General features: G+C 65.2%; 5 protein-coding genes across 5 annotated transcripts in view; 2 read left to right on the top strand and 3 right to left on the bottom strand.

Moving 5' to 3' along the window:
• Nucleotides 1–136: 136 nt before the first annotated feature.
• AMSG_10201 (uncharacterized protein) lies at nucleotides 137–1,754 on the bottom strand (the record flags this gene model as incomplete). Its single annotated transcript, XM_013897951.1, has 2 exons — nucleotides 137–1,594; nucleotides 1,671–1,754. The coding sequence occupies 2 exons, from the start codon at nucleotides 1,752–1,754 to the stop codon at nucleotides 137–139; spliced, it is 1,542 nt and encodes a 513-aa protein (XP_013753405.1).
• Nucleotides 1,755–2,366: 612 nt separating this feature from the next.
• Nucleotides 2,367–3,965, top strand: AMSG_10200 (uncharacterized protein; the record flags this gene model as incomplete). Its single annotated transcript, XM_013897950.1, has 3 exons — nucleotides 2,367–2,478; nucleotides 2,558–3,252; nucleotides 3,285–3,965. 3 exons carry the CDS (start codon nucleotides 2,367–2,369, stop codon nucleotides 3,963–3,965), a joined length of 1,488 nt encoding a protein of 495 aa, XP_013753404.1.
• Nucleotides 3,966–3,982: 17 nt separating this feature from the next.
• On the bottom strand, nucleotides 3,983–9,268 carry AMSG_10199 (uncharacterized protein; the record flags this gene model as incomplete). Its single annotated transcript, XM_013897949.1, has 2 exons — nucleotides 3,983–4,152; nucleotides 4,345–9,268. 2 exons carry the CDS (start codon nucleotides 9,266–9,268, stop codon nucleotides 3,983–3,985), a joined length of 5,094 nt encoding a protein of 1,697 aa, XP_013753403.1.
• Nucleotides 9,269–9,911: 643 nt separating this feature from the next.
• On the top strand, nucleotides 9,912–11,693 carry AMSG_12330 (uncharacterized protein; the record flags this gene model as incomplete). Its single annotated transcript, XM_013897999.1, has 2 exons — nucleotides 9,912–10,656; nucleotides 11,077–11,693. 2 exons carry the CDS (start codon nucleotides 9,912–9,914, stop codon nucleotides 11,691–11,693), a joined length of 1,362 nt encoding a protein of 453 aa, XP_013753453.1.
• Nucleotides 11,694–11,717: 24 nt separating this feature from the next.
• Nucleotides 11,718–11,767, bottom strand: part of AMSG_10196 (uncharacterized protein) — a gene marked incomplete at both ends in the record, with an annotated part of 1,625 nt that continues 1,575 nt past the window's right edge. The window contains one exon of the mRNA XM_013897948.1: nucleotides 11,718–11,735. Coding sequence (XP_013753402.1) covers nucleotides 11,718–11,735 — 18 coding nt within the window. The remainder of the gene's footprint in view (nucleotides 11,736–11,767) is intronic.

The following is an 11,767-nucleotide window of genomic DNA, read 5'->3' as shown; positions in this document are numbered from 1 at the left end:
ATCGTGTCTCTTAGGCCTTCCCCTTCCCCCCCTTTTTAAAAAAGGGGACTTTCTCTTCCGCACCCCTTTTTTTTTTTTCCCCCCCCCCCCCCCCCCCCCCCCCCCTACCCAAGAATACTCCAATCATTCACGTTCATCACCATCCACCTGAGCCCTTGTAGCCCGAGTACGTCGGCGATCGGGAGAGGGTGGCCAGAGACTTGGACGGTTTGAGCCGCGAGCGGCGGGCGGAGCGATCGGCGGCGCGAGCGGTAGCATCGGCAGGCGCAAGGAATGTTGTGGCGCGTGGCATGCGCGGGCGCTCGCCACCGCCACCCGCTCGCTGCTGCTCCAGATGAATCGAGGCGTCGCGCGGGGACGGATCCGACGGCATCGAGTAGTCGAGCTCCTCGCTGAACGACGTGTGCAGCGGGAGGACTCGCGACGAGGCCGCGTGGTGCGGAACGGCGCCGAGCATGTAAAGCGCGTTGGGCGACTTGGGCGAGACCACCGACGGCGAGGTCGGCGAGACAGGGGCCGACGCCGTGCCCATCTGCGTCTGCCGCGGCGACGCCACCTCCTCGGCCGGAAGGACGATGGTCGGTGGCGCAAAGCCGTGGGTGCCCATCGGGCCCGGCCCGACCGCGTTCTTCTCACCGGAGCAGCAGCACTTGCGGAGCAGCTTGGAGCAGCAGATGCAGAAGCAGCAGCAGCCCACAAAGACTAGGATTAGAAATAGCCACGTGGCCAAGCCATACATGCGCGACGGCAGGCGGTTGAGTAGCGGCAGGTCGATCGACTCGTCTTGGGCACCTGGTCCAGTGCTGTTGACCAGGTCGTTATACACCACGGTGAGGCCCGAGCACAACACATGCGAGCCAACCGTCACCATCGACGAGTGCAGCTGGATATCGATCGGCTCCGAGATGAACTCGCCAACGGAAAACGTCGGGACCGATGGAACTGCCACCATCAACTCGTGTGCCGAGACTCGGATGAAAACCGAGGCCGCCAGCTGCTCCAGCTGCGGCTTGACGACCGCGTCCCACCCGGCCTCCAGCGGCGGCGACGCGTCGAGGGTTGACCGAACAAGCGCCGCCGTCGCGAGCGTCGACGGCGTAAAATGCGGCTCGGTCACCAGCTGGATGCCGGTGAGTCGGACGGAAAATGACATGGTGCCGTCGCGGACGTCCGACTCAGTCCACGGCGTGCCCTCCAGAATGGCGCACGTCCCGACGGCCTGGATCCTCGCGGCGTCCACCGCCACCACATCCGCCGTCTCATTACCGTGTAGCGCCGCGGCTGGCAGCCGGATAGACAACACCTCGTCGCCGTCAATGTCGTAGCCAGGTGCAGCTGGGACAAGGATCTGGGTGATCGTTGGCGAGACGGCCACGACTCGAGTAGCGTTCTCCGACAGCAGCCGCGGAGTGATGAGCTCGGCCCAGCCATGCGGACCAATTGATTGTGAGACCGTGATGCCTGCCAGAATGGCCTCCTTGACAGCGTCAAAGGTGGTACCAACCACAAAGGTCCCGTTGATGAGCTGGAGCGACATAGTGGACGACGTGGCCATGGCCGTCTCCGTCGATGCGTACGAGACCACCAGCACAGGCTCACCAGCCACACCACCAGCACCGCCACCCACGAGTACCACCGCCACCACCAGCACTGCCACCAGCCGAGCTGACAGCATTGCCGTTAGCCCAGTCCCAGTCCCAGTCCCAGTCCCAGTCCCAGCCCCAGTCCCAGTCGGTCGGTCTGGCCCCAGCCATGCTTGCCACCCCTTTGCCTGCTGACAGTTGAAGCGCATCAACGGCACGGCGGGCATGAGTACACCTATGCCTAGCTGCTTGCTTGCTTCTTGTTATCTTGTTCCCACCCCTCCCTCTTCTATCTCTACCGAGCTCTCTATATCTCTATGTCTCTCTCCCTCTCTCCCTCTCCCTCCCTCTCTATCTCTCTTCCCTCTTCTGCCTCCACGTGAGCGTGAGGTGGTGGTCCGCCAGTGACCCACGCGCCGGCAGCGGATGGCGAAAAAAAAATACGTACAAAAGCTCCCAATGGTCAGAACAATGTCACGGTACAGGAGATCCCGAGACGCCTTCCGTGACAGATCAAAAGAATACAATTTTATCGCCAGTTCCTTCCCACAAGACCTTCCATTGGGGGGGGGGGGGGGGGGGGGGATCTAAACCAAAATCAGCCAAAACAACAAAGCGGAAATGTCCCGTTTCCCCCCCCAGCCCCAGCCCCAGCCACAGGCACAGCCACAGCCACAGCCACAGGTACTGGGCCTATACAAAAATAAATTTTACCCACCCACACCCACCCACCACCACCCACCCACCCACCCCCCCCCCCCCCCCCCCCCCCATCCCCAAAACATGGCTGCTACGGGTGGACGGGCGACGTGCAAGGCGCCCGAGTGTGGCTTCTTCGGCTCGCAGAACGGGTACTGCTCGCAGTGCTTCAAGTCGCGCAACTCCATCATCCGCAGTACGGCTAGTCGGGCGCAGTGCCGTAGGACGAGGGTGTGCAGGCGGACACACTCACACAGAGAGCGGCGGGTGGACAGACAAAATGAGTGCGGCTAGGGCGGCGCAGGAGCGGACGCAGCTCGAGCTGATCACGTTGCAGTCGCAGTTGGAGGCGAATCCGGGCATGATGGCAGCGGTGGAGGACAGGCTGCTGGTGCTGACTATGGACCTGACCCGTGCCGAGGCTGATTTGGCCGAGGCCGAGGCCGAGATGGATGAGTTCCTCAACCCGGCCGAGCCTTTGGGCGGCGGCGGCGCCGACGACGACGGCATGTCCGAGGCGCTGCGGCGGTCGATGGAGGAGGAGACGCTGCCTGCTGTCCGGCGGTTCTCGGCATCCGAGCCCGAGCTGGCGAGTGCGTTGCGGACGATGCTCGCCGGGCTGGTGATTGACGACGAGGAGCATGGGCTGCGGGCGATGGCCGAGACTCCGCCGGTCTTTGTGGTGCCAGCCTTTGGCGACGCTACTATGCAGGCACTGGTCAACAAGCTCCTCATCGACGAGTACGTGACGGCGCGGACCGAGGCCGACGACGCCGGCGTTCTCAACTGGCGGCGGAGCGAGACTGGCGCGTCACGCGCGGTGGTTCTTCACACACTTGGCGACGGCAACTGCCTCTGCCACTCGGCCTCGCTCCTGCTGTGGCGAGTCCACGACCGGACCACCGTCCTCCGCTCGTGCATCGCCAGTACGTTGATGCCGAGCAGCAGCAGTGATGCTGCCGCCGCGACCGTAGCCGCCATCAAGGCGCGGTTTTTGCCGAGCGCAAGCGGATTGATGTCGCGCTCGGCATCCAAGAGCCGTCTGAGACGGCGCTTGCGAGTCAGTGGGACGAGCAGCTCGGCTTGGTCATGACCGACCACGGAGCATCGCTGCGGGCTGGCTACCTCACTGAACTCCACGCCTTTGTTCTTGCCAACGTTCTCCGCCGCCCGATTGTGCTGTTTGGCGACCACGATGCGCTCCTTGCCGGTATGGTCGGCGTCTACCTCCCGCTACTGTGGGGCGATCCCGGACTAACGTCGCGGGCCCCGCTGGTAGTCCTCTTCAACGGCGCACACTTTTCGGCCGTCACTACAGTCCAGGGCACGTCGGGAGGTGAGCGGCGGGCGCTCCTACTGCAGACTAAGGCCGGCACTCTCCCGCCGCGGTTCCTCACTCCGGACGAGCATATTATTGCCGACGATCTGCTCGCGGCATGGCTTGAGCTGCTGCCCGAGTCGGAGGCCTACGGCGCGCCGCTTGTGGCCCTTGACCCGCTCTCGGCCCACGATCCAGTCCACGTCTTTGATCCAGAGGCCTCGTCTGCGTCCTCGCTCGTCGCCACCCTCCAGCGCCAGTTCTTTGTCACCATGCGGAACGAGACATCGGCCGCGTCGGCCACACCTGTTGCCGCCGCCACTCCGCGCGACGGCCAGCGCGCCTTTGCCTTTCCAGACAGCTAGCTAAGCTTTCATTACCACTACCGACGCCTCGGGACGTTGGTTGAATACACACGCGACGCGGCCCGGAACGAAGTATCGAAGACGTCAGCAGGGAGGCCATCGGGCATATCGTTGCCCTTGCCCTTGCCCTTGCCCTTGCCCTTGCCCTTACCCTTACCCTTGCCCTTGCTTTTTCCCTTGCTCTTGCCTTTGCCCTTGCCCCTTCCTTTGGCGGCGGCTTTGGTCTTGGCCTTGCCGAGCACATTGACGCTGGATGTGGCAGTCTTAGTGTGTGACCTGGACCGAGCCCGCGTTCTTTGCGAGCGCCGTGCCGCCGGCGAACTCTGCGAGGAGTTGGACGAGAGGGGGAGGCAATCATCATTCGAGTCAGAGTCGCTACGGAACGACGACGTGCCCGACGAGATGGTGTCGAGGCCCGGGACAAACATATCGGCGAGCGAATGGACCGATGGCGCCAGATTTGCGCCGCTCCTGCTCCCAATTCCACCGGCGTGGAGACTCGAGCGCGAGTTGGACGGCGACGACTGGAGCGACCGGGTCCGCGGGAGAGTCTTCTTCTGCTCGGCCTCTTCGGCCGTCATGACTTGCTTCCTCCGCTTGACTGACGTTCCCTCCACAGTGCTACGCATGACTGGCGCCACTGCTGTTTGCGAGACCGACGAGCGCTCGCCCGACGAAGAAAGTGCTGATGCCGACCGCCGCGACAGCGAGAGCTCCGACCGTGAGTGCGACGGCGAGAGCACGTTCTCGCCCGACGACTCGCGTTCGAGAAGGCCTGATGACGAGACGTCGCGCGAGTTGGACTGCCGCGACCGGGACCGGGACCGCGACGACTTACCACCGCCCCTCACCTGGGTGCCTGAAAAGTTGCGCCCGAGCTTGCGGCCTAGAGGGCCGTCGTCGCGTGTCCGCGACTTACCCCTTCTGCTGGCCTTCTGGTTCGGCAACAAGTCTGAACGCGACTTGGACCTTGCCGGGAGCGCAAAGCGGTCCGCAGCCTGGTCGACGCCGTTGGGCGATGTGGCGGCTGCAGTAGCTGTGGGCAGAGCGATACTCGCGGACTGCCACAACGACGAGTTGGGCGAGACCGTTGGTGACATTGTCCCAGCCCGTGTACGTGTCTTGCCGCGGCGCGACGGCACAAGTGATTCGGCGGAAGACTCTCGCTGAAAGGCCATCGCAGGCTCGGACGGGCGGCGCGTCGTGGTCGCAAGCGCGTACGCTGCTGCCGAGGTTGGCGTCCTGCTGCCGTGAGCACGGATGTGGTCCGATTCGCCGAGCGCGGCCAGAGCGTGCGCACGATCTTTGCCCTTTGTCTTCCCCTTGGACTTGTCTTTGCCCTTGCCCTTGTCCTTGGTCTTGGCCTTGCCTTTGGCCTTGGACTTGTCCTTGCCCATCTCCTTGTCCTTGTCCTTGTCCTTAGCCTTTGATTTGGTCTTGGCTTTGGCCTTGGCCTTGGCTTTGAGCGACGATCGCGCGTCACGATTGCGGCGCGAGTGGGCCGCCCTGAGCTGGGCAATGCCACGGCCAGACGACCGTTTGATCATTCGGGCGCGGGCGTCGTGGATGGCATCAAGCACGCCCTGTGAGTCGGACATAATCTCGTCGATAGACGACATGGACTCTGCAGTTGAGCGACGGCGGCGGTGACGGCGGGCGACAACGACAGCGTCGGCAAGGGCGGCACCATCAGAGTGCTTGCGCATGCAGACTCGTAACGAGCCTGACGACGAAACGTCGGGCGAGCCGGGCGTGCTGTCATAGTGCCCCGAGCCCGAGGCGCCGCGGACGGGTACGTTGCTCACCGACGATGACGATGGCTCGCCATCATCGGGCGAGACGACGGCGAGCGGCGAGAGTGTCCGCCCGGCCCCGCGCGGCGACTTGGACCGTGAGCGCGGCGCCTTGGGCGGGCGCAAGCCCTGTGGGGAGTGTCGCGACGCAAAATCGACTGAACCGGTCCGCCGCTGGCGCATGACCGGCGAGCCGTCGGGCAACGAGCCGCGCTTCCTGGACCCGCGGATGACCGGGAGAACAGGGACTTCGTTACCGCGTGGGACGGCAATGGGCTCGACGTGAACGCCGGCGACAAGTGCCATGGACGGGCGCGGCGAGCGCGAGCGCGAGCCTGGTGGTGTCGACTCGCCCGATGCTGGCGACGCCAGCCCGCCATCGAGCTCGCGCTCTGACCGGGTCACGTCGAGGACAAGACCCGGATCTTCGGCAAGAAGGGGGTTGGCAAGGTCGGTGCCGGAGCGCCAGGTGCGGCGGTTGCCGAGGCGCGCCGCGGGACGCGAGCCGCTCGGCCCGGCCCCACCCGCCGGTGATGACGGATCGTAGTTGGCCGAGCGGAGGAGGCGGGTGAGGCGGCCGACCTTGGCGTTAAGCATGGCGATGGACTGCTCGTACTTTGAGCGCTCCGAGGCAAAAGCGACACGCATGCGGCCCATGCGGAGCATGTTGTCGGCGGCTTCGGCACCCGGCGACGCCGACGGCGCAGCCTGTGACTTGAGGTTGGTGGTAAAGTTGGAGCGGTACTGGGCGAGTGAGTTCTCGAGCGCCGCAATTTGGGCCTCGTGGGCGGCATTGGCGGCGGCGAGCACATTGCACAGCTGCATCGACTCTTTCAACTGGCTCCTCGCCTTGCTCAGCTCGGACTTTGCGTCGCGGAGCTCGAGCGGGTCGCGCTTGGCCCGCGGCCGCTTTGCGGCCTTGGTTGCCGCCTCGACCTCGCGCCGCAGCGAGCGCTGCGTCTCGAAAAACGCTGACTCGAGATCCAGGATGGCGGCCAGCTCAGCCGAGATGGTCTCCGAAGCAGCGGCAAATGAGGTGAGACAGTCGCAGAATATGGTGATCGCCTCGGCTGGGCTGGACGGCGGGGGCGGGAGTGCGCCCGGTGCTGCATCGCCGACAGCCGACTCGAGCGCTCCCGACGTGTCCGGGAAGAGGAATGGCCCCATGGAGGCCAGACTCGAGTCAACGGTGTTGTTGCCGAGCGGCGTAGGCTCGATGTTGAGCTCGAAGACATGCATCGGGTTATCGATCGAGACAAACGTCCGCTTCCCGAGCGAGTGAGCCTTGATGGCCGCGAGAGTGGTGATGTTGTTGAGCTTGGGCCGGCATGCGTCGTACGGCCGCGAGTCGAGCAGCAGGCCGCCGAGCGGGGCGATAGAGAGCAGCGCGAGCGACGAGGCTGCGGCCTCGCGGGCCGGCGCGGTGGCGGTCTTGGGCGCCTCAGTCAGCGCCATCGAGAGCAGCAGGTAGTTGTCACTCACCGGATCCAACGCACCGGATAGCATTGTCTTTGCGGTCGCCGACGACGACGTTCCGCCGACGCCGGCCGCAGCCTCTGCGTCTGACACCGCTTTGTCGGCACCGACGCCAGCAAGGACGTTGGTGACCCGCGGCGCAACGACAGCGCCATCAGGTGGCGCCCGCGACTCGAGGTGGATTTTCATGTCGAGCGCGGCACGAAGCGCGTCGATCGGAGTGGGAAAGGCGTACGCGTACGTTCCCGCGAGGACTGAGGTTGGCCGCGACGGGCTGTCAGCGTCCGGCCCAGGCTCGACAACGTCAGTCGTCATGAGTGTGATCGAGCCCGAGGTCGGGGTGCCGGCCGGCGAGTCGGCGGGTGTGCCCGGAAAGGCCGGCGAAGCTGGCGAGCCGATGTCGGTGCGCGACATGGAGAGTGAGTGTTCGGTCGCGAGCTGCTCGTGGCCACTGACCCCGCCGACGAGTTCAGCCGGGAGCAGAACGCCGGCATAGTTAGCGGCAAGAATGTCGAGGCGGGCACGGGCAGTGTGATGGACTTGACTCGCGGCCTTGAGCGGATGGACGAGCGAGGAGACGTCGTCCCAGAGAAACGGGCGGATGTTGACGCGAACAACGAGAACGGCAGAGCAATCGGCGGTGCCGGCGAGTGAGCCCTGCGAGAGATTGAAACGAAGTGGACGCCCCGGCGCGAGCGGCGGAGCGAGGCCGAGGCTGGCGGCCTGGCGCAGAATGCGCGACTTCATGCGGAGGTCGTCGGCAGCGGCAACAATGGCGCGGCAGCGATCAGAGAACATGGTGGTGTGTCGGAACCACTTGTTGAGCCTCGAGAGGACGAGCGAGGAGAGCTCGGCAGCGTAAGCGTTGGCGGCGGCGGCAGCGTCGGCGAGGGCCACGTTTTTGGTGGAGAGGCTGTCGCGGTCAGCAATGGCAACGGAAAGGTCGGCGTGGAGCCGCTCTATGACGGCGGCATCCTCGGAGGCTTTGGCCTCGGCCTGGGCGTGGACCAGGTACTGGACCGAGGCGTCATTGGGGTCGAGCTCGGCCTTGCTGGCCTCGGCAAGCGCGTCGCGCTCGCGAGTGAGCGCCTGAACAGCGAGTGAGAGGCGCTCGAGCTCCGAGGTGACATCGGCTTCGGCCGTTTTGACCTGCAACAGCTCCTCGCGCAGGCTGGTGACGATGGACTTTGTCCGTGAGTCGAGGCCAATGCCGCCGCCTTGGTGCATCGAGAGCTCGTAGAAGGTGTAGGCGACGATGACATAGAGCGAATGCTCCTCGGGCCGCGAGACGATGGCGGCCGAGGAGAGCAGCGGCTGGATGCCCAGCTCGTCAGCGAGCTTGTGGTAGGCGAGGCCGTAGCGCTCGGTCGGGGTGCAGGAGAGCAGGTCTGACGGCGAAAAGTCGCCGGGGAAGAAGGAGAAGACAAGCATGTAGAAGAGCGTGCCCGAGGCCCAGTCCGAGTGGAGGTTAGACATGGCCTTGGCGGCGGTGAGGACAGCGTCGCCGCCGGGCAGACCCTTGATCTGGGCCAGCAGCGGGTTGGTGGCCGGATTGAGGATGTGCCTCCTCACAACGCGGACGAGCGAAGGCATCTTGGCGAGCTTGGACGACTTGACTGACGCAGGCTCGTTGTGTGGGAAGAGTCGCCGCTTGTAGTAGAGGCGGGCGATGTGGAGGACAAAGACGAGGTAGGCATCGGTAGCGGAGCGAGCGAGCTTGCTCGCCGAGAGATCAGCCATGTGTACGATGCCGTGATCAGCCAGGACAGCAATGATGACATTGATGTTTTGCGCAATGTCAGCACCACTCGTCGGCCGAGGCACAATGTCATCACGAGCAAACAAGTTGCTTCCCACGGCTTCAGAGACGAGATGGAGCAAGACGACCGAGTCGGCCAGGTCTTCCCGCAGCTTCTTCACCGGTGCGTAGCGTTCCCGAGTCGCATGCGTCACCCATGCTCGGAGGGTAGCACCCAGCTGCGGTACCCGCCACCCAGCCAACCACCCGTTAAAGTGGGTGATCTTGGCTGACATGCACGACGCGTGGTGTCTCGTCTCCCTCGTTCTTGGCCCCTTTGGGTGGTCGGTTGGCAGCTGACTGGAGCGAAGGGTGGCGGTGAGGGTGGGGGGGGGGGGGGGGGGTGGGGGGTGGGGGGTGGGGAAAAATTGTACTTGTCCGTATACGCGTGCGGAAGACGCATGCGGCGGAGTGAATTCACAGAAAAAAAAAAAGACGTTTGGCCCTGTTTCGGCGCATGCTGAGGCTGAGCGCACGTGGCGAGAAGGGCGAGAGAGGGAGGGGTGGAGGAGGGTAGCTGCGCTGATGGGTGGGACAGACTTGTCTTTGACAACAAGCAAGTGAAGGGGGAAGGCCATGGCTATGCCGGTATGGCTGGGAGTGGATGGCTCACTCTCGCCGCCGCGCCGAGAGCGTGGTCGTCATGGGCTGAGCGCCGGGCGCGCCTCCGGTGGTGGAGCGAGCAGCGGAAGCGGCGGCAGTCTCGGCACTCGCTCGCGACCACTTTCTCGGAGCCGGCGAGCCAAGCTTGCCGCTCGACTGGGCGTGCTTCTGGAGACTGGGGACGAGGAGGGCGGTGAGAAGAGGCGGAAGGGAGGCTCTTCTCGGCGAAGAAGGAGCGCAGAGCGCAGGAGCTGGTCGAGCGCGACGCATGGATCGATGCCGGAGGTGCGTCCCAGAGTGACCGGCGAAAAGGGTCGGTCCAAGTCCAAGAGCGGCTTGGCGATGAGCACGAGCAAGTCGACGAGCGAGGTGGTGGAACGTCGGAAGCTGGTGTCGCTGCGGAGGCGATGCGATGAGGCGCGGGCGTTGAAGGACGAGGCGCCGGGGCTGGTGGATGTGGAAGATGTTGCGCCTGGGGCTGGGCTTGTCTCGGTACCGTCGTCGTCGGTTGCGTCGCTTGTTGCCGACTCGCCGACTGCGCTGAGGACGGCCGAGTCAGCGGGGCGGATGTACGCGGCGCTTCGGGGCCGGCCAGGTCGGAGGGCGTCGATTGGGTCTGTGGGCTCGACCAGCCCGCTCGGCTCGTGGTCCTCGTCGGTATCGACTGCATCTTGCACGTCGTCGTCGTCGCTCGAGCCGCGGCCGCTGCGGGCGAGGCCGGCGCGGAAGTCGAGACGAGCCTCGGTTGCGGCCATCAATACGGTGGCGACCGAGCACGCGCCGCCGTCGGCAGCCATCGTTGTCCACCTGGCGCATGTTGCGCTTCGCAGCGCTTCGTCCGATCCACCGGCGCCTCCGCAGCCGTTTCTACGATCGCGCTACGGCGTGCCTCCTCGTAAGGAGACCCTCGCTGCGCCGTCTGCCGATGAATCTGACCTCGCCGAGCTTGTCCTCCTTCACCACCGGCGCGAAGCCGCGCGATCGCTCGAGCTCCACGGCACGCCTCATCGAGACCACAGAAGTTGAGCTGATCAGTGATAAGGCCAGCAAGAGTCTGACAATGCATGTGAATGGATCCGTGCAGATGCCGGAGAGAGCGATGGTGGCATTGAACGCGATGGGTGAGCGAGTGGGTGGGCTGGCGGCAGGGGCGGGGCGAGGAGGGCGAGCAGCAGAGGCACCTAACTCGAGCACGTCGCGGGTGGCGAGGGGAAAGCGCAGAGCGGACAAGGTTCACAGTCGTTGTGGAGAATGCTTGGTGCTACACGGTGGCTGCTACAAAGGTGTGGCTCTGTTGCTGGCGTGGTGCGGGCGAGCTCGGTCATGGCGGTGCTGGCGGGCGTGGGCGGTGCTCGCGGGAAGAATGGCGAGGGCTCATCGGAAGAGGTGGGCGCTACAGAAAATGCTCCGCAGAGACTGATGTCGCTGTATGTGACGCGAGGGACGCTCGGCGTGGCGGTGGCTGGCGCAGGCGGCGGCGATGCGTGGGACGGGCTGGAGGAGGGCGTGGTCCCGGTGGCGACGTCGATCTTCCCGGGCAGGATGGAGTCGTTTGATGTGGAGCGGGCGCTGGAGGGGCTGATGGCGCAACATGCACCCGAGGTGGTGGTGCTGACGCTGCCGCCGGTGGGTGTGGCACGGAGCCGCGGTGCAACGGTGCGGATCGCCAACATCCTGCTCGGGAGGACCAAGGCCGGAACCAAGATGGCGATGGCCGAGAGCAAGATGAAGCGGATCGGGCGTGGAGTGCTGGTACCAGCGAGTGCCGAGCCCGGCGCCGACCATGTCGATCTGCCACAGCTGGTTATGTGGGACGAGGGTGTGTGGCTGGACGATCAGGTCGGGCTGGGGCGGGTTGTGGCATGGCAGGCGGCACTGGGCGAGGCGCGGGCTGCGGCACCGGTGGTGGAGCGTTTGAAGGAGGAGCAAGTGCTGAAAGGGAGGAAGAAGGTGTCGCGGACGCGGGCCGGGCTCCGTGACGTGGCCGCCATCGGCGCCGCGCTGCATCTGGTCAGCTTTCTGCGGGCCGGGCGCGAGTGGTGGGGGAGGCGGAAGTAAAGGGAGCGACAGCAATGCATGTCGCTACGCCCGCTTGCGGCGCTTGGATGAGGCGGCCGGGCCGCTGGCGACCG

The sequence above is a fragment of the Thecamonas trahens genome (genome assembly GCF_000142905.1).
Source record: "Thecamonas trahens ATCC 50062 unplaced genomic scaffold supercont1.61, whole genome shotgun sequence".
Lineage (NCBI taxonomy): Eukaryota > Apusomonadida > Apusomonadidae > Thecamonas > Thecamonas trahens.
Note: the sequence above shows the minus strand (reverse complement) of the source record. Positions and strands in the feature narration are given on the sequence as shown.